Genomic DNA, 22,066 nt, shown 5'->3' with positions numbered 1-22,066 from the left:
GCACTAGCAACTTCGAGCTTTCGCATGCCTGTTTCCGTTGTGCATTTGGCTATTGATCGCCATTAGGTTTGAGTGTCTTGGGATTAGGCAGAATACCAGCTGAATGTTTTCATTTACTACAATATTGCAAGTCCCAGATTGTAGCTAGAGCGGTAAAAAATGCAAACTTACATTGTTACAATAAATTCAATTCACTATCTTAGCGTAGATGCAATACATATGTTAACAGCTGTCCCACAATACTTTCCGTTATAATGAGAAATTTCCTGTAATTCACATCCGACAACGAATTTTTCCGTTTTACAAGAACTAAAGCTGTTTGACCGATGGTGAAACCATCAATAAAAAGCGTCAGACTGCTACTTATGGAGGTTGTGGAGTACTGGGTAGTTTGGTCTAGTGTCATGTTTCATTGTGAGAATCCTTATCTTTGCATAGAGAAATCCTGTGAGAGCTTGATGCTGGCAGTTTCGCTTGTTACTTGTTACTTGTAGTGGCTTTGAACAACTTCAGCTCAGTTGTTTTTATTTCCGACCATCATTGCAAAAAACAATACACGTCAACATAGCAAAGGTCGAGAAAAAGGTAGAAGCGACAAAACGCGAACGTTAAAACGTGCTTGTGACCGAAGTAAGTTATTGAGTTAAAAGAAATTTGGCACGGTCGCGACATCCAACTTACGCAAGCCTAGTTGTCGAGATAAATAGAATAAAGTTTCTGATTGTTAAAACGTTGTAGTCTGTAAAATATTCCATTTACGAGGTTCCACCGAATGGAGAGCTATCGTTAAAATGTACGGTACCCCAAAAGTTGAACCAGCTCTGCTTGAACTTAGGCTACAACTTTATTTGTCAAAGGCAGATACTAAACCAACTGAGCTATCAGGACGAAATGTGGTATTTAATCAACCATATATTTGTTCTCTCAAGCTCTTTAGTTGAATTTTTGAACTCAAGGAAAAACAGAATAACTTAATACCCTAGGGGAGATGCAGGACCTATTATACATTTTTTTCTTTTTTGCTCTCATTTCTTCAGCTCACATCAAAATTAGACAAGTTTTTTACAGAATACGGCCAAGGTCAATGGTTATTGACTGTATAAATATCTTGATAATCGAATTTAATTTTGTGAAGTTAGAGCTTATACAAACTTTTTTGAAGAGTGTATAATAGGTCCTGCCCCTGCAGGACCTATTATACACAAGCGAACATTGAAAAACAAAACATGTTTTTTCACTTTCATATCAAAAACAAGCACATACAAATGTGAAATAATAATACTTAGTGTTTATAAACACTTTAATTGCCAAAGTAAGATCGATTAGCATTACATCAATAGCTCTTAATTGGGGGAGAGGCGTCTTCATAAAGGGGGTGTTAAACTCTTTTCCACCACGGCCAAAATTCACTATTTTTGTTGAAATGACTTTTGGAGCTTACGTGTAATATAATGTTGCTAGAAAAGTAAGGCTTAATTTTAAAACATACAAAAGTTAATTCTTCAAGTGCCTTAACTCATTGTATAATAGGTCCTGGACGTTACTGTATAATAGGTCCTTCAAGGAATCATTTTTATTTCTTAGTTAATACAAAAGTACCTACACAAGCAATCACTCTGAAATTTTGTGACAACCTAGCTTAATCACCACACAACCGTAAATAACTGCAAACTTTTGCAAAGAGCTTTAATAACACAATTTATTGCCTTATTGCTAAACTTCCAAAAATTTACATTTTGACCCTAAAATGGAAAATCCTATGTTTCTCTTGAACCGAAAGCTTTTATCACACGAAACTTCATACAACTTAGTTGGACTAAAATCTCGATTCAAAACCATAAAAACCGAAAACATTTATTTTGAAGTAAAGAAAATACAGCACTGTATAATAGGTCCTTCTGTATAATAGGTCCTGCATCTCCCCTACGTCTTTTAACTTTTAAAGTCAGCAAACTTGAGAAGTTTCTTACTCTTTTATTTTTGCCATCGTTTCAAACATCGTTTCTTTTCTGTAAGAAACGATGGCAAAAATAGTTCTTCTATTTTTGCTATTTTGTTCGCATTGTATCCTAATGACGTCACAATCCAACTTAATCTATACAAAGGATACTTACTTGGATCCTGAGGAGCATTTTCGGATGTCATGGAGTTATAACTCCTCACATATTATCTTTGAGGTAAGAGAATCACTAAAGAGTAACATTATCATACCTGGTGACACAAAAAAACGTTCATCAATAAAAGTCGAATAACTTTCAAAATTTATTAAGATTAACACAAAAATTCAGCTCCGTTAGGTTAAGTCTATGTAGCAGATATCTCCAAAGTTTCAAGTCTGGACCACAAAAACTCTTTAACTGGCGCTCTAAAAATGTTCTAAATGAGCTTCCCGGTGCTGCAAGCACATTTTAATCCAGAAGAAAAAGTTCTTGATGACCCTCCCGCATTCTTGCCTTGGAATTGTTTTATTGCTGCTGTGATTGCAGCCTTCATATCAGGGATAGTCTGGGGATTGTTGCCATACACCCTGCCATTAAGGTATCTCTACAGATAAAAATCTGGGGCGTTCAAGTCCAGTGAATGCAGCGACCACTCCGGGTCTCACCTGCGGCTGATCAGTCGGTCAGAAAAACACTGCTGTAGCCATGACAATGATTAATTTGGGATTGGGGGGGCACCATCCTGCTGGAAACACTGTAGGTCCCTGACGACTCCTCTACGAGGACCAAATGCTGTATTGTCAATTTTCCCAAAAACAAGCGTGGGGATTTCCTTCCTATCCTATCGAGGCTTCTCAAGGATTTAAACTTGATTTCTATTATAAAGAAAATATAATTTGAAATGTGATTGGAGAGTAATCAATTTAGCAAGAATAATAAAATGCACTATTTACGTCTAACAAAAAACATTTTATGGTTGAAATAAAATTGCGCAACCTTATTTATGCTCAAAAATAATCTAGGCATGTCCAGACAGAAACAAATCACTGTTGTTCTATTGCTTTCCTTATTGGTCACAGCTTACAGTTATCACCATTGGATGGATTGCAATTGGGTTTTCACCGAATGGAAACATGGTAGATGCGGACATCCATCTTGGTTGGGTGGATAATGGAAAAGTTCATATCACAGTGAGTGACAGCATGATTGTGTTTTGTTGATATGCCTAACGTTGTTGTTTTGATTAAGATTTAAATCAAGCATTTAACTACAACTGCGTTTGGAGTGTCTGAAGTAAGTTCATTTGATGCGAAGTTTAATCATGGAAAACAAAGTAAATGCAACAATTAATGAATCTATTTGCATCAGGACAGACATGGGTTGGATCACAATGGTTATCCTCCTCTTGATGATGAGCAAAATGTGGAACTTTTGGAAGGTTGGGAATGCGATGGAGTTACATCCTTAAAGTTTGTCAGGCAATTGGCAGCTTGTGATGAGAAGCAAGACCAACCCATCACTGTGAGTATTTTTTTGTAAAAGCTCATGTAAAAGCAATTAATCTACTTTAAATCTTACTGAATGTCTACCCCATAAACATTGGTCGTGAAAAACACGTAAAATTTTGAGGAAACTCGTGTAATACACGTATATTTCTCGTGTTTTTACGAGCCAATGTTTATGGGGTACATATCTACGTTAAAATCGTCTACATCTTAACTAGTAAGGTATCATTCCATTTGTTATACGTCACAGACAGACACAATGAGAGTGATATACGCTTATGATGACGATGATCCAGATCAGGATGGAAATTTTAACAAACACACTTTCCAACACAGAGGTGAGTCCTTTAAGGATATTACTGAGATCCAGAGATGTACGTATACGCCGCAAATTCTACGCCGCATACTTGTGGCGTAGACTTTTTGTTTACGCTAACGCTTGCGGCCACATTTTTTTGGATAGTTTGCGCTTGAGGCTACGCCGTAAAGTTTTCGCGGTTTTTTAGCGCATAGCGTCAACGCATACTTTTTAATGTCTTTTTTTCGCTATAACACGTCAATACCTTCCAGCGCAACAGTTGAAAGAATGTTTTCAATGGACAAACCATATTGAAACCAAAATGCAGCAAAATGTCAGATGAACCCTTTCAGATGCTTGTGTTTCTTCGTGGAAATTCAAAATAAAACTTGTTTGTTTCGAGTGGTTTATACCGTGTAAATGTTTGGCACCTTGCAAACAAAATGAGTTTACGCTAGTGTATGCGCTGACGCTGACGCCGTCAACTTTTTTACAAGTTACGTTGACGCATACAGCGTATGGTTTTTCGAACGTTTGCGTTTACGCTGACGACGTCAATATTTTTTGTATGCGCGTACATCTCTGCTGAGATCAATAGAGTAACTTTTAATACAATAAGCGGTTGAAATGTAATAGGAAGTATGCAACGAATTGCGAGAAAAACTGAGGATAATTAATTTAAAAACCTCTCGCCAGTTTTGTTGACCTTTGTTTTTTGTTTCTTACCATATCTGTAGTTTAGTTAGTTAAGATGCAGCAGATGTTACAACGTTGGAAGCGGCCTTGCGAAAATCACTTTATGCTTTTGTACAAAATTGTTATAATCTTGCAATTCTCTACTTAAAGATTTAATTCCTTTGACACTTTGTATAAATCAAACTACTTTAAACACTGCAACGACATGTGCTCCACGTGCCATATATGTGACTTTTGTTCTTTGTGATTAAGTCATTGCCTTCATGTTATAATGTCGGCTGCATAGCCGAGTGGTGAGAACACTGGAACGGCAACCGAAAGGGCGCCGGTTCGACACCGCTCAAGAGCATGTAGCCGTGTCTTTGGCAGGACACAAAGGCATGCCTGAAGGTAGACATGAAGATTGGTTTCCTTGCCTTCCCGTCCACTTAATCTAAATCTTCAACCACCGGGTGTAAGCCTGGATACGACAAACATTATAATAAGGTTAGTTTGTCAAGTTTTGCTGAACCTATCGCATGTCTTGTATCCGCCTGTGATTGCGCTAAATTGTTTTCTAGCTACTTTTGCGTTGCTACTGTTTGTGTACAACTGAATGCCTTTTTAGTTTTGTTTATTTTTTATTCGTTTTTAAACATCCTTGTGCAATCCAAATAAATAAAAATAATAATTATTCGTATAGAATTGTATTAATATCGCACCATATTGACTTAAAAAGACAAATGTTTGCAAAAGTTCAAACATTTTCATTAAAACTTCAAACAAAGTTCAAACATCCACCAATGCTTTCTCAGTTGACTCGACAAGTGTTTGTTTGTACTTCCGTGGGAAATCCGCTAGATGGCGTCTTGCACACTTTGATTACTGGTTTATCTTCCATTGGATATGTGTTGGCGATTGGTCGACGAAAAGACACTTTCTGAGAAATGAAATGATTTGTTATGATTTTTAAAATGTGCTCATGTTTAATAGGAAGCGTCTGCGAGAATTCATTTAGCGTTGAATTTTTACAGTGAAAGTTTTGCAAGTATTCTTTCACAAACAAATGAAGCCATTCAAGACGAAGTAAACATCTCATTTGCAATCCGATTGAACTTCACCCATGCCAGAGTGCCAACACTTGAGGCAAGATTTTTTCTACAAGCAATATTATAAACTGTAAATAGAATACTTAATTTTCTATTGGTCTGAAAAAACATGCAAACAGTAAAGAATCGATAATTCTGAAAAGATATTAAATATTACAACTGTACTTTAATCTGCCAAAAAAAATCTCTAAACCTGTACTTCCTGAGAAGATATTAAATATTACAGCTGTAATTTAATCTGCAAAAAAAATTTCTAAACCTAAATTCCTGAAAAGATATTAATTATTATAACCGAAATCCAATCTGCAGAAAAAAAACTTCAGAATTACTAAGGACAACCTCCATCCGCCACGACAAAGTTTCAATCAATTTGTCCCAATGGAAACCAAGCAACATGATGGCAACATCTATGACATCACAAAGAAGCAAAATGCATGTGTGATGATCAGCGCAACCTGTAGTAACCTGAACAAAATGAATAAAAATTGTTTTTTAAAACCTGTAAAAATTAAATGATATTTATAACCTGTAAAAATCAAATGAAATTTCAAAATTATAACCTGTGAAAATCCCAAGGAATTGTGATGATGTAACCTGTAGTGACCTGAACAAATGAAATAAAATCTGTTTATAAACCTGTAAAAATTAAATGAAATTTATAGCCTGTAAAAATCAAATGAAATTTTTTAAAAAAACCTGTGTAAATCAAAAGGAATTTATTTAATTTGAAGTACTTGAGTTTAAATTTGTTTCTATGACAACATTTGCCGACCAGTTCCGAACGCTTGTTCAAAAGGTGGCCACTATCAGCCTTCAGAATGACCAGCTTCAGAATCACCCACCCAACATTAAGAGACACATCCCGACTATGATTTCAAAGCGATTGTCCGCCACATCATTTTGCCAAAATGAATTTGATAAGACCGCATCTGTTTATAATGATGCCCTTTTGAAAAGTGGTTTTGCGGAGAGAGTTTGCTACAACCCTGCTAATAACTTACGAACATCTAGGAAAAGGAGCCGAAAAATTTTATGGTTTAACCCTCCTTTCAGCTTGCAGGTTGATAGCAATATTGCTAAGGAATTTTTCAAACTTGTTTCTATACACTTTCCACCCCATCATAGATTGCACAAAATATTCAACCGTAATACTATTAAGCTGAGCTACAGTTGTACTCCGAATGTTGCAAGTGTCATATCTTCCCACAATTATAAAGCAATATTGCAGGCTGATAATGTACCATCGCAGCCTGGTTGCAATTGTAGGGTGAGGCCAGATTGTCCTTTGAATGGGCAATGCTTGCAGAAGGCCGTTGCTTAAAAAGCCACCATTGATAACAGCCCGAAGGTTCTTAATTACATTGGTTGTCGTGAAACTACTTTTAAAAAACGTTTTTCCAACCATAAATGTACCTTCATGGATAGGTCTAAACGAAACAGCACCGAACTATCTAGGGCAGTTTGGGACCTTAAGGACAAGGGTGTTGATCCTAAAATAACTTGGTCCATCCACAGCTGTGCTCGGTCTTATAGTGGAGGTGGTCGTAACAATTGTGGCCTATGTTTGGCTGAAAAGCTGGCCATTCTGAAGGCTGATAGTGGCCACCTTTTGAACAAGCGTTCGGAACTGGTCGGCAAATGTCGTCATAGAAACAAATTTAAACTCAAGTACTTCAAATTAAATAAATTCCTTTTGATTTACACAGGTTTTTTTAAAAAATTTCATTTGATTTTTACAGGCTATAAATCTCATTTAATTTTTACAGGTTTATAAACAGATTTTATTTCATTTGTTCAGGTCACTACAGATTACATCATCACAATTCCTTGGGATTTTCACAGGTTATAATTTTGAAATTTCATTTGATTTTTACAGGTTATAAATCTCATTTAATTTTTACAGGTTTAAAAACAATTTTTATTCATTTTGTTCAGGTTACTACAGGTTGCGCTGATCATCACACATGCATTCTGCTTCTTTGTGATGTCATAGATGTTGCCATCATGTTGCTTGGTTTCCATTGGACAAATTGATTGAAAATTTGTCGTGGCGGATGGAGGTTGTCCTTAGTAATTCTGAAGTTTTTTTTCTGCAGATTGGATTACGGTTATAATATTTAATATCTTTTCAGGAATTCAGGTTTAGAGGTTTTTTTTGCAGATTAAATTACAGCTGTAATATTTAATATCTTCTCAGGAAGTACAGGTTTAGAGATTTTTTTTGGCAGATTAAATTACAGTTGTAATATTTAATATCTTTTCAGAATTATCGATTCTTTACTGTTTGCATGTTTTTTCAGACCTTCTGATGATCCGTTAGGTGAAACAATTTGTAAAGGCTTCAGATAGTAATAACTATATTTGATTTAATTCGCTCTGCTTTGCCTTTTTGCTTGGCATTGAGCACTTTTTGTAGTATTAATAGTTTTCATTGTTTTAGTTTTCTATTGTGTATTCCTTTTTGTGTGAGAATGTAGAGCCAGGGATCCACCCTTTCACCCTTGCAAAGATGATGATGACCACACTGGGACAGCCACTGTATCAGGTCCAAATCTTTACCAGGTCGGGTACGGTGTCTGGGTAGTTTGCTAAGTGGCTAACTAGTTACCTAATTACTGGTTCAATTCCAACGTCAAACCAAATGTGAATAAAACCAACTCATATTTCTTTTATTGAATTTTATGTGTTTTTCCTATTTTCCTTCTCCTTTATTAGGATTAATAAACATTGTCAGTTTAAATATTTGCGTACAAAAAAGTTGTATCATGATTGTTATATTCGTACCGTCGATTTAGTTTTGACGCACACTTGGAGTCTTTTGCTTCGATTCACAGCTTGGTTCAGCTTATCCGCAGATTGTTGGTCCCACTTGTACTGAAGAAATTGAAATTAATAGCTTTTTATCTCATCCAACCTCACGCGCAGTGGTTGAAGATTTAGATTGTGGATGAGAAGGCAAGGAAGCCAATCTTCGTGTCCACTTTCGGGCATATTTTTAATTGTTCTGCCAAAATCACCGGCTCATGCTTTTGAGCAGTGTCGAACCAGCGTCCTTTTGAGTGCCGTACCAGGGCTCTCACCACTCAGAAATATTGTCGACAAAAAACAAAAACAAAAGAAGTGTTAAAATTGCTGGAACAAAGCAAAATGTTTTTTTCTTGAAATCGTTTATTTGTGGGCTTCGACGTCGAATGATTGCCACACATCACTGCAGCTATCTCTGTTATATCATCTATCGAAAGCAGGCTGTTTTCTGTTGTAAGGATGAGCTTACTCAGAAAGACATGAACAAACTTAGAAAATAATGGGATCTAGGTCGTCTATTTACAGATAAATAGGCAAAAGCTTGCATAAGACATTCAAAAATTTTCACTTTTTTATACTGTACATCACAAATATGACAATGCTTTGATGTTAAGAGGAAGTAATTAAAATACAAAAATACTTTACTCTCAAAAATTTGCTGTTTCACTTGGGAGATTTAAAACTGCACACGCATGCTGAAACACGCACACCAAATAGCGGTGTGGTTTTTCTGAAAACTACTAATGAAATGAGTCAACTTACGTTATTGACGACGTCTTCGAAAGTTTGATTTTCCATTTCGGGTGGTGACGTGACAATATAGTCATTCAGATTAACTTCACTAATAAACTTGTTTGAATCGATTTTCCTAAAGTATAAGATAGTACAGTTGCTATTATATGGAAGATAATTGCAGAATATAATGTATCATGCAAGTCATGCAAATGATTCCCACAATTCACTACTTATTTTCATATGTTGAAGTAGTTTTGTTCAGTTAATTAGAAATCGTATCAGTTTGCTTTGCTGCAATGGTTTATTACCACTACACTACATTATCAGCAATTCTACACAAAACCTTCCTGCTGTAGCTGATAAATAGATGTTTGAAGAAAGGTTGTAATGTAATCAATAAGCACAACTATTTCACAAGTTTACACCTGGCAGAACAACTAAAATCTATTAAGAACTGTTTATATTGTTAGCACACAAAACAACGAAGGTAAATCTCTAATGGTACTATGAAGTAGAAACATCGTCATAAGTAACAATGATATATTACTGCACATTATTATGACATAAGTAAATGATGTCCTACCTGAGACTTGTGACACCCATAATTTTCTTGACAGGCGTCAATCCATTTGTTGGTGCAGAATAACATTCGGATACTGACATTTCTGGGTAGTAGTAAATGAAAGACAAACACATTTCTTGTGTAGATCCAGGACCACCCTTGAGAATATGAAAACAATTATTATTCGAAGCACATGTTTTGTTGTACTTCCGAAACCTTGAAAATGATTTTGTTACTTTTTATTATATTTTGAAGAGTTCTGCATGTGATATCTTGGAAAAATATTGATTGCAAATGAAGTTGAAAAAAAGTCAAGCCTGAATGAGACAATGAACAAAATTTGGTATAAGCAACAGAGTTATATCAATTACATGTACAATTGTAATTGAATGAATTAACTACAAATTTTCATGTAATTGTAATTATTGTAAATGAGTCTTTTTGTTGTTGTTGTTTTGTTTTGTTTAGGAATTGTACTTAAAAACAAATTTGATCCAAATAAAAATGCATTAGGTAAGTTTCACGCATGATATCAGTGCTTCTGTTAAGCTGCTAGTTGGGTTCAAAGGAACTTTTACATTGCAACTTTATATTTATCAAATACAATTCTATTTGTCGTTGATCACATCAAACAGTGAAAATTCTTCGATAAACATAAATACTGAAAAATTTAATTTATGTAGTTGAAACGTGTAATTAATTACATTGGAAGTGGTTTTAATTATAATAATAATTATAATTACTTCCAAATGTAATTATAAAAAGTGTTCTTTCATGTAAACAATGCCTGTAATTGCTACACCAATGTCTGCTTGCTCTGCGCTAAAAATATTTAAATCATATTATCAATATATTATCATATATTATCATATTATCATATTATCACTTGATATACCATTATTTTTATATTTATAAATTGATCAATTACATATCAAATGAATTGAAAGAAGCGTGAGTTAAAGGCAAAATTTTATGTTGTTGTCCGTGCCGATTCTGTCTCGACTTGTAACAGATCACATAGCCGTTCAGATCACATAGCGTCGTCACATAGCGTCATGTCTCAGATCACATAGCGTCGGCTGCATAGCCGAGTGGTGAGAGCGCTGGAACGGCCCTCGAAAGGGCGCCGGTTCGACACCGCTCATGAGCATGCAGCTGTGTCTTTGGCAGGACACTTTAAGGCATGCCTGAAGGTGGACACGAAGATTGGCTTCCTTGCCTTCTCGTCCACTTAATCTAAATCTTCAACCACCAAGTGTACGCCTGGATACGACAAACAAAAAACAGATCACATGCTATATTGCTTGCTTACATATTTCTTACATGATCACATGCTGGCTAACAGTAGATTGTTTCTAAGATAATTTTTTGTTAAGCAAACGTTACATTCACACTAGATACCCATCAAAACAAAGAGTTATGTAATAGAATCTTTCACTAACATACCAAAGTAGCTTGGGACCTATTTGTGCTGGAATAATCACAAACCAATTGAAAAGAATCTCCTTTCTTAAATTCCACTTCCGGTGATAAAATGTGTCCTTGATGGAATTCGAACATAAAATTATTATCTTGGGCTACATAAGGTAGTTCCTTTCCATTCCTAAAGAATAATGCAGTCGATTGTTGACATTCATTCAAATGACGCTTATTCTTTTAAATGACTTAACCAACTTGAGAGAACAATGTTCAAGCTGTTTGCTAAGCTTTTTAGAAAAACAGTTGTTTAAATTCTAATAGCATTTAATAACGGGATTTTTAAAATAAAAATGACTTTAAAAGGCTACGTACAAATTCGATAATTTCTTACTATGGTAAAAACGTTATGAGCTGTATTTTAATATACATGAATGTTGCTGTAAAAGAGATCTAATAGTGCTCTAGTGATTCTTTATTTGCAATAGCACCACTGTGTAGTAGAAAAAGATGTATCGGATAAATCACAAATAATTTACCAATTTTTTTTAAATACAACACTGTAACATTAACGGCTTGTTTGTAACCTGATATGTCTTAAAGTCACTTTCCTTCCCAACGCATGAGCATGTAAACCAACTTGGAAAACCTTGAGGAAATTTAAACGACTTTTTTCCATACCCTAAACAAGACATATGATTGAACAATGAACCTTAGCTTATGGTTGTTAACGAAAAAATCAAGCTATTTATAAAATTTTACTAAAATGTTGCCAAGGTTTGTATCTCATACGTGTTGATGTCTTTTGTTGCTGACATAGTTACTAAACCTGCCCAGCAGATTGAAACCTGTAATTTCTAATTTAGTACAACAAAATTGAACCAAAACGTGTGGATATATTATATTTGCGTGAATGATTTGCAATCGGGTTGATTCTCTGAAGCGTTGTGGTAGGTTTCACCTGTTAAAGTACTTCTTCATTTTATGATATTGTTCAAGACATTGCAGGAGGAGTGAAACATAAAAGTAAAATATGTTATAACAACACTATAAGCAAGCAGGTGAGAGATTTATAATTTTTGACATTCAAAGAATATTTTTGTCTTTGTCAGATTTGTAAGTTTATAACTTTCTTGAAAGCTCCAATGAAATAATTTTCGATATCTCTAAATCAGTGCAGCACATCGTAACATGTTTGAATGGCTCATTTATAAGAGCACTCACACGATGATCGAATGGATATCGATTCGACGCCCCCTTAGAGCATGTGGCCATGTCTCCGCAAGGCATTTAATGACATGTCAAAATAATATGGGGCAGCTGAGAGAGAGCAATAACTTCATTTTCCAATCAAATTTTATAATAGTATGGTACACAATAAGCTTACATCACAATAAAATACAATTTTATAAACACAAAGGAAAGTATAAGTACGCTCAGTGTAGAATAATTCAATCTGATTAGTTTGCAGCAGCAAAAGACCATTTGGACATCTAGTCAGCTGCTTCCAGTTGGTCATATCTAGGGCCGTAACCAGAACAAAATTTCGTGGGACGCAAATAAGTATTTTTGCAGATGTAAACGAGTCTGGCAACGAATCATCGAAGGCACCATAGAAAATCTGGGGACATCCATTAGAAAAATTTGAAAAAAAAATATCTTTGAAATGCGCGTTCTGAGAGTAGCTTACTTTCAGCCTAAATCCATAGTAAAACCTTGCTAAATGATGCTGTAACAGACTGTGAAATTTTTATTTAAGCAATTTCGGGTAAGACAATTGTCCTCTGTGCCCCTCTCCCCCTAACTACGCGCCTGATCATATCCATAAAATACAAAATGAACTAAATAAAACACTCGAGTTGGCTCATGGCAACAAAATTATTACGACGTATCAGTGTGTGATTTAATCATCTCCAACAGCATGAGATTTTGTAGTGGTATCCCAAGTTGTTTTACTTGTTGGGAACTGATTTGTTATCGTTTTTAGATAATGTACTTTACATTTGTCACTGAAGGTTTCGTGTGCGGTTTCATTAAATGCTTTTAGACTTTGTACTTTTAGGCTAGAGCTTGATTTCTTTGTTCCAAGTCTTGGCAAAAAATAATTCATCTGTTAAGAAGATCGTGGGTTTTGGAGAAGATCGTGCGTTATTGTGAAGATCGAGCGTTATAGTAGTGTATTTCATTTTATGTTTAAAAGTACGTAATAAAGATTGATGACAGAAGTTCACCTTTGTATTTAAACATCATTTTGGCAATTAGGTGTAGGGGTAGTACACAACACTTGTGATAGAGCGGAGCTGCTATAGTTCGCTGAATGTTATGGCTCGAATAATTCTGTTTTGCAAGCTGACTCGATGAATACAGGTCCCTTACTTGCTTCCAGCGGTCTGTTGTGTTTGTACTGTGTTGTCACAATGGGAGAAAAATGAAACATGGTTATGATTATACAAAGGTAAAGTCTTTGTTCTTGAACAAACTTTTTAGTTCTTTATTACTGACAATATCTAGGCAATACTTACATTTCCAAGGCATTTTTTATCACATCCAGTGTAAAGTTTATAAGAATCAGTTCTTGGTGGGATGAAGGTTTGTATTGGAGAGGGTAATCGGCCAACCTTAAGGATTCCAGCATCATACTGTCTCAACTTTGGTGTGAAGTGAAGTCTCATTCCCGATGAATCTCTAATCTCTGATTCAGATGATGAAAAGCAATCATTTGAAACATTCAAATAAACTAAACTTTGAAGAAATTCGAATATCTGATATATTGCAAGAAATCACAACAAACCTTTCAGTTGAGGATTATGGTAATGAATTGAAACTTTGATGTATTTGTAACCATGTGGTCCTCCAATGGGGAAGCCCACATTTTCTGGGAATGTGTGTTCCTGAAATGTTCCAAACCATAATATAAATATGCATAAAAACCGCAAGACACAAATTTTTTCCTAAATTAACAGTGTAACGTTAATTAAAAGGTCTCTTCCAAAATGGAAAAAAAAAATATTGCGATATAAGATCTAGTAGTACAGTAGAGTCGTTTAGTGTGCACATCTTATATGCAGTGTCTTTGGCGCTTCAACCATTGTTTAAATCATTGTTTAAAAACTGGTAACTTTGGTATAGAGATACTCTTCTAAGTCAAACAACTCTTCATTTATTTTGGGATGTTTTCGATCACTTCGCGTTATTTTCATTAAGAGTAAAAAAATTGTTAATATTCTTTTTTCATGAAGAGTCGTTTCCTTCATCATCAAAATTTCACTCCCTGCATATTAATTTTATTATTAATTTTAAAAGTGTAAGGGCCATTATCTTTTATTACAAGTAAAGATTAGAGCACTGAATTTGACAAGTCCAAATTATGGGTCACACTGATACTTGATTTCAAATGCTTTTTGAAGTGAATCTAATAAATAATCAAGTGAGTTGAACAAGTAAATACAAAGAACGTTTAATCCACAGTAGAATTTGGTAACAAACATCCAACACTCACCTTTACTGAGCCAATAGCCCATCCATAAATCATTAAGTGACAACTTTTAAAGTCGGGATGTGGATCCAAGAAGCACGGTCCATACTGCCCAACAAAGCTGCTATCCTGAAACAAATAGAAATCGTGTGATAATAATTTCAGTTTGGCTCTATCTGAAAAGAATCTGTTTATTTGTTTATTTATTGTTTACAGCCTACAACAGAGTTAAACCAAGCCAAAAATTATCAAAATAAGATTAGGATCAATGAGATTGAAAATGTTTAATACACAGAACCTGTAAGATTACTTCGGCTCGATTGAGGCTTTCCATAGTACCCATGAAGCCTCAGTGTGAGAGTTTCAGAAGTAAACATGAATCGACAATTCTTCCTTAATGTATTGAGACGAGCTCAATTAATGAAATACGTTAAGAATTATAACAAAATGGATTCATAAATTGAAAATCATAACTTGTTTATGTTTTATGATTATGTTATAATGTACATATTGTATTTTACATTTACTTTATAGTATCAAAGTTTTGTCATTTTAAAAAGTAGTGAAATCAATTTACAAATTCAAAATGGCTTCTGGTAAAATTAAAATTATTGACAAAGTAATATGTTGTTATCTCACCTTCAAGTCTGTACAAGCGTATATGTTCATGTGGTGAACTACAGAGCTGTATTCTTCATCAATTATTGACTCTTTCTAAAAGATGTAGCACATAGGAGTTTAAGCATTCACGGAGCATTGCCACAAAACGTGTTTCTAAGTGCCGGCTACTAGATAGGAAAAGACAGACCAGGCAAAACTTAACAAATTGAACAAAGATTATTTGATGGTGAAACTTTCCATCCCTTCCACAGTAAAACCGCTTGCGGGAGAATTATTAAGCCTCAAATCTGAAATATAATTCTGTTATACGTCACCATTCAAATTCCTTGGTTTTAATTTTTTTTACACTGACATAACGTTACGTGTGGTCTTGTAAGGAATTCAGAGAATTTTCTTATATAAACAGATGAGAATTCCACTGAGGATATTCCCACACTAACAACCAACCTTGATAACGTGATGCTTTGCAACAAGATCAGGCAACTCGACTAAGGTGCATTTGTAATAAGTGAGTTGAATTGGAATGAGAGATTTATTCGATCGAAGATCAAACGTCGAAACATTAGAATCCTTTATTTCTGTGCTCCATTGTGGCTGAAGGAGAAATAAGAACTTTGAACCTGAAAGACCAAAGTCACAATAACAACATAAATAAACTTGGAGGAGGAGTGCACAGGAAAAACGTTTCAACAGAAAGACCTAATGGTGGAAAGAAAAGAAGATCTGGAAAATTTGAAGTAAGATGGGCAAAATAAAACATTGTAAATATCAAATCATGTAGGCTACAAGTGACTCGACATCCGGGGAGTAAAACCAAAGAAAAAAGAAATCTTTTTATTAGTTTGTAGAATATTGTCAACAATAAAGAACAAAAAGTGTTTTATGTCAAACACAAAACCCAAGTAGAATGAATTATATCGATAATAGTTGTTAGTCACCTGAAAACTTTAACAGCATATTATATCTTAGTTGGGGTGGTTGGAAGGTTCTTTTTCAAACAGAACTACTTTATTTAAATAATTTAATTGGATAAGAACCACCGTAGTATCAGTTTCACACCCACTGCTGCTAAAGTCTTCAATGATATGATTCTTTCGAATAAAACCTCAAATCGAACCTATCCTGAGAAACAATTAGAATGTTTCTGAAAAGGCCGATCAACATCAACTGTAAGCCAACTTCTAACACTAAGAAGAATCATTGAAGAAATCAAAGCCAGGATACTTGGTGTTATTCTCACATTTGTAGATTTTATAAAAAGCATTTGATACAATTAAGAGACAAAAAATGTTTAACAGCGTCATATCATACTACCAAAGCAGAAGTTTTTACCGAATATGGCCAAACAGACCTTTGTACAATCCCCAATGGTGTACAACAAGGGGGCACCCTTGCACCATATTGGTTTATTATTGTGCTTGATTATGCCTTGAGGATAGCTATTGAGCAAAATCTACATTTGAGTTACATTTGGATTCAGAAGTTAAGCACTCGACTAAACATCAAGTGACGGTGGTTCGGTTCTCGAGATGTGAGCTTGAGCAACGTATTTCAAGGGCTACTCTCTGAGACTCACTGGACCCCATTCAGTGGAGTCCAGTGGATGGAATAATTCACAGACAATAACACTTCAACAACTATCGGAAACTTTCCTCTGTCAATCTCGATTATCGGGCATGCCCCAGAGGTTCAAACCCTCTACTGTACAAGTATGCGAAATTGCAAGGAATGATCTATCAGATGTTTTGTCAGTTCAAGGACAAAATTCAAAATCAACCAACTATACTTGGTATAGATTTGTAAAATTTTGTAGCCTTCAGTTCTTACTGTACAGTTTACAGGCGATGTTTTATCAATATAATAACTTTAAATAAACATCATCCGTTTATCTCATTGTATCAGTGTATCAGCAATTTTGTAAAATTAAGATGTAAAAACGTTGGTTACGCATTTGAGTTATTGCATTGATGACAGAAAAAAACAAAAAAGTTTTACTAGGACTTCATGTCTTAATTGGAACAAATATTTCAAACAATGACTGATTTCCAAGACCGACTCACCACTGTGTTGGAAAGTTTTTTTGTTTAAATTTCCATCCTGATCTGGATCATTGTCATCATAAGCGTATATCACTCTCATTGTATCTGTCTGCGACGTAAGACACGTATAGAATGATATTTATTGAAAACTATACACAAGTATTGTTTTTGAACTATGCAATTCAATCCTGTTAAGTTGCTAACAGTTATTGAAAACTAGTTAAGAAATTTCGTAAGTTGCTTTAAAAAAACACTTTAATTTCTATCTTTGTCAATAAATATTGTTAATAAATGTAAACAGATCTACTATTTACGCTATGCAATAAACTCAGTTCGTCAGCAGTTAATGGGCTATTTTCTTTTTGGTGAAACATGAAGATTTTTGAGTCGGACACAGGATTTTCGAGAGGGCAAAAATGAACTTTCCATGCAAAGTAAGTTACTTGCAGTAAGCAATGAAGTGCAGTAGTGGATGATCCATCTATAACTGGGCAAATCTTGTTTTCCACTTGAGCAAACAGAATGTTGACGGAACACATCTCATGTTTACAAAACATATATTTTTATAAACGACCTTTAGCAAAACGATGAATAAAACAGACTTTACATTAAATGATAACAACAAAATTTGCGCAATTTCTCATCTTGAATGCTTTTCCTTAACATTTCTGAGGAACTTATTAGATCATTAAATCTAAACTCTTGGGTCGCAACCAGGGCTGTTCAGAGAATAATTTGATCCTGGTACCAATGACATTCGAGGGCCTCAAATCAAGACATTTCTAAGAAAAACGGAAACTATTCAACAACAAAATCATAGTTTTGTCAAACCCTCTTGGAAAGGTTATGGGGTCCTAAAATCATTCCGCGGCCGAGTCCAAAAGTATCCTCTTTACCTCCCTATCAACGCTGGTCGCGATCCAAGGTCGGGTTGCGGAGCGCTCGAAAATCAGTTGTGACTGGGTCCTGGTTATGACATTGAAGTAGATATTTCTGCATCTGTTAAAATCGCAAATTTTCTCTCTTGCTTCACTCGCTCCATCCAATGCTATTAATCAAGTGGGCCACATTAGATGAGCGCAGTTTCAGCAGTGAATTGAAGGGATGAAGATTATTTGCGTGCCCCATAGAATATAAAATAGTAATACGAAATTCCGAAGTCAACGCTTTGGGCTACTCACTCAACGAGTCAAACAATAAAATTTATGTACTTTAGTGTAAGATATGAGTTGAGGTAAAACGTGTCTTATACTTTAGCCTACGAGGAAAGATGAGATTACCATCGAATTTTTGAAATTTTATTGAAATACTACACAACGCGATACACGATACATCAACAATTAATGTGTTGAAATCCTTTTGCGATTGTGAAACAGTTTGAAATGTAACATCATTTCAAACCAAAAATTTGTAACTCGAACTTTTACGAAAGTCCCGAGTTTATGGATTGGTCAAATACAAAGTGAAGGTCTTGATCAAAAATACCTAGGCCTAATTAGGTAAAAATATAACCAAAAATCCGCTAAACCAAAGTTAATATTTCAACGTTTTCTGGAGCCAAGTCCCAAAACTTTTGCTGCACTTTCTTGTTTTTCTCACAATACCTTTTACATTATGCATTTGTCTTTCAAAGTTTATTTTTCTGAAACTTTGGTACCCTCCAAACATTCTTTTATAAAACCACTAAAGAGGTCACCACTTGGGTTAACGCCGCTGCTACAAATAAGGGTCGCGATAAAAAAAAAAGGTTAAAAACCATTGTATTATAGTCGATGAATTGCATTTGCGTAAGTAAAATTTATTGTCTTCTAACAACACTCACAGTGATGGGTCGGTCTTGTTTCTCATCACAAGCAGCCAATTGTCTGACAAATTTCAAGGATGTAACTCCATCGCATTCCCAACCTTCCAAAAGTTCCACATTTTGCTCATCATCAAGAGGAGGATAACCATTGTGAACCAATCCATGCCTATCCTGATACAAATAGATTGATGAATTTTATTATTCTTGTTATGATGCTAGATTCGCATTTGCCTTGTGACAATCGACAATATCATAAACTTTCTATTATTAGAAAATTACTTTTTTCATTGTAGGCGTCTGTCAACGATTTAATGTAACAAAGCAATTTGTGATTAGATAGAGTCTTGTAGTCAAGGCCGTTGACAGGATTTCTCGGGCCCGGTATCAAGTTATTTTCGGGACCCCTTCATCGACAATGTTATGAACATAAAGTTTGTGTACAAACTTTTATTGATGTGCTGTTAAAATGAGGATGACACATGCCGTTCAAAGTAGAAAATTAAGAGGAACCGCGAAATCCTTGCTCTCAATCACGATTTTGTCGGTACCGTATGTTTCAAGTTGTTGGAGTTTTCTGCTGAAATTAATTCTTTTTAAAGTAGACGCAAGTAACTAGAAGTGATTATCACCAAAAATATATACGGTATATATTCAGAATTTAAGAATGGGTGAAGAAAAATGTTTCGTGTTTTTGAAAAAGTTAGTGGTTAGGGAAATCACAATACCCGGAAGGGGGCCCGGTACTTTACCATCTGACGATTGAAGTGGCTGCTTTAAGCTCTGATAGTAATTCCTTTAAATCTGATTATATTAAGATCTTGATAATGTTTGAAGTCGCGGGGAATCGTTTAACTCCGGGCCCCCTAAATATTCCAGGCCCGGGTCCAAAAGTACCACCTAGACCCCCCTGTCAACGCCTCTGCTTGTAGTCAAGAATAATTTTGAATGGCAAACACACCGCAGCTTTCTTCTGTAGCCTACTGCTAGTTCTTGTCAAATTTGTTTCCTCTACATTAGTATCATATTCTTTCAAGACCTTTCAAAGTCAATAAATTATTTTTCTCTTCGCTCATCAAGTTATTATACCATCGACAGAAACGTATTTAAAATGCTGTTGAAACAAAATATTTTTATCCAAACCTTGAAAAGAATCACAAAAGTACTTGTAGTCACTCACTGTGATATAAGCTTTTCCATTATCCACCCAACCAAGATAGATGTCCGCATCTATTATGTCATAATTCGGAGAAAACCCAATTGCAACCCAACCAGTGGTTTTAACTTTAAGCTGTGACAAGTAAGAAAAGCAGATACAGAAAGACAGTAGTTTGTCGTATCTTAACGTAATCGTGAAGTATGAAACATCAGATGAAGTGGAAAGAAGATAATTTCTGTTTCTTCTATCAAAAATATCATTGGTATTGAGAAACGGTAGCATCGTGTTCTTATTGGGTTTCGAACTGATGTCCCTCTGGACGTTTCTCTATATTTCGATTAGATAAACAAGAATAAACCGAAATAAATTTCGATCTCTAATTTCAAACTTGTTATTGAATATGTATTCCTTATCAGTGTTCATACCTCGAAGATAATATGTGAAGAGTTGTAACTCCATACCATCTGAAACTGCTCCTCCGGATCCAAGTATGTATCTCTTGTATAGACTAAGTTAGATTGTGTCGTCATAACGATACAATGCAAACAAAATAGCAACAATGAAAAAATACTTTTCACAATCATCGCTTACAGAGATATTTAGCTTTTCTACATTTGAAGCTTAAAACAATGTTAATTTATTGTGGAAAACTAAAGTTTGCACAAAACTAAATTTTGCTCCGAATGTTTGTATTGACAATGGTGTCCCTTAAGTTTCCAAAAAAGTCAAAAGCGTAAAAATACACAAATTCTTCAAACATAATCCACACTTCGTAAAAAATGTTTTAAAGTTGGTAATTTTTTTTTTGAAGTTGTGATAAGAAACGATCGTTATGTGCGAGCATTGGTTAATTATTTAGAAGTTGTCATGATGTAATTTGAATGTTTATCAACGTTTATTGCATATATCTTATTCTTCACTGCTCGTTTATTGAATTTTAAAATATATTTCGAACATGAAAAAGTTTTGAAACATAACTTCCAACACGTTTACAGACCGTGCTAAACTTCCCATATTTGCTTGATGTTCAACAGTAAGAAACATATTTTTAATATATCTTGTGTCAATTTTATCAACGTTGAAAACAATCAGCAGCTTCACATATGACGACAAAGAAACGACGCTAAGATAATGTGCAAACTAAGTAGGAAGACTGTTTCTATATTTCTTAAAGGTCTCATAGCTACTTGTCAATGTAACGGTACACAACCAGGTTTTACTAAAAAACAACGTATGAACATTTTAAACAATTTTATCCAAATTTTCAGCAACTCTTAACATCAGAGAAAATTTAAAAAATGTCTTTGAGATTTCAACGTTGAAAGTTTTGATAAATGTCGTTTGGTTTTCGAATAATTTTTGTTTCAAAATGGTGATTTTATGGAATAATCTATTTAATTATAATCATAACTTAGATTTCTAAAGACAAGAACATTATTGCTGCTTGCTGATTTGTCTGAAAGCTTTCCAACTTGTTTTTGCAATTATTCCTGATTGTTTCTATTAGAAGCAGTCTCGTAAATAATCGAGAACGCCAAACCTAACTATTATTTCTTGAATTCTGATGTTTGGTTTGATACTTGAATATAAATTGCTTCTTTTACAAAATTATACAACATGTGCAACTTTTTACGAGCTTAACGAAAGAAACACAGTTTTGTTATTTGTTTTGATAATTAGCCCATTTCACTCAAAATATTGAAGAGCGTTATTCAAACATGGTCTTGCAAACTTCTTTTTGTATTTTCGAAGGTCTATTGAGAACTGGAAACGGTCACAAAGTTAATTGTCGCGCCTATTGTCACTAAAGTAAAACTACTTATAACAAGACTTGATAGCTCGCAGGTTTGATTGTCTTTTGGTGCATTTGTTTTACAGAATAAACGTTTTAAGAAGTTGTAAAGGTTCCTACTGCAACATGGCAAG

At 34.7% G+C, this 22,066-nt stretch overlaps 3 protein-coding genes across 3 annotated transcripts; 1 reads left to right on the top strand and 2 right to left on the bottom strand.

The window, feature by feature from the left end:
• Nucleotides 1-2,072: 2,072 nt before the first annotated feature.
• On the top strand, nucleotides 2,073-4,690 carry LOC145787870 (DBH-like monooxygenase protein 2 homolog). Its single transcript, XM_082599708.1, has 5 exons — nucleotides 2,073-2,177; nucleotides 3,020-3,130; nucleotides 3,309-3,461; nucleotides 3,696-3,783; nucleotides 4,590-4,690. The coding sequence occupies exons 1-5, from the start codon at nucleotides 2,073-2,075 to the stop codon at nucleotides 4,688-4,690; spliced, it is 558 nt and encodes a 185-aa protein (XP_082455834.1).
• A 372-nt stretch (nucleotides 4,691-5,062) lies between these two features.
• On the bottom strand, nucleotides 5,063-17,300 carry LOC145787986 (DBH-like monooxygenase protein 1). Its single transcript, XM_082599825.1, has 12 exons — nucleotides 17,202-17,300; nucleotides 15,589-15,761; nucleotides 15,160-15,234; nucleotides 14,545-14,649; nucleotides 13,837-13,936; nucleotides 13,568-13,737; nucleotides 11,633-11,727; nucleotides 11,076-11,232; nucleotides 9,651-9,787; nucleotides 9,095-9,200; nucleotides 8,312-8,401; nucleotides 5,063-5,358 (listed from the first exon to the last, which is right to left on the bottom strand). Exons 1-12 carry the CDS (start codon nucleotides 17,278-17,280, stop codon nucleotides 5,230-5,232), a joined length of 1,416 nt encoding a protein of 471 aa, XP_082455951.1. The 5' UTR covers nucleotides 17,281-17,300; the 3' UTR covers nucleotides 5,063-5,229.
• A 1,678-nt stretch (nucleotides 17,301-18,978) lies between these two features.
• Nucleotides 18,979-20,670, bottom strand: LOC145787869 (DBH-like monooxygenase protein 2 homolog). The gene is made up of 3 exons (XM_082599707.1): nucleotides 20,566-20,670; nucleotides 20,162-20,272; nucleotides 18,979-19,155 (listed from the first exon to the last, which is right to left on the bottom strand). The coding sequence occupies exons 1-3, from the start codon at nucleotides 20,668-20,670 to the stop codon at nucleotides 18,979-18,981; spliced, it is 393 nt and encodes a 130-aa protein (XP_082455833.1).
• Between the last annotated feature and the right edge of the window lie 1,396 nt (nucleotides 20,671-22,066).

Source organism: Aplidium turbinatum, chromosome 18, assembly GCF_918807975.1.
Source record: "Aplidium turbinatum chromosome 18, kaAplTurb1.1, whole genome shotgun sequence".
Lineage (NCBI taxonomy): Eukaryota > Metazoa > Chordata > Ascidiacea > Aplousobranchia > Polyclinidae > Aplidium > Aplidium turbinatum.
The sequence above is the reverse complement of the archived record's forward strand: the minus strand, read 5'-3'. Positions and strand labels throughout refer to the sequence as shown.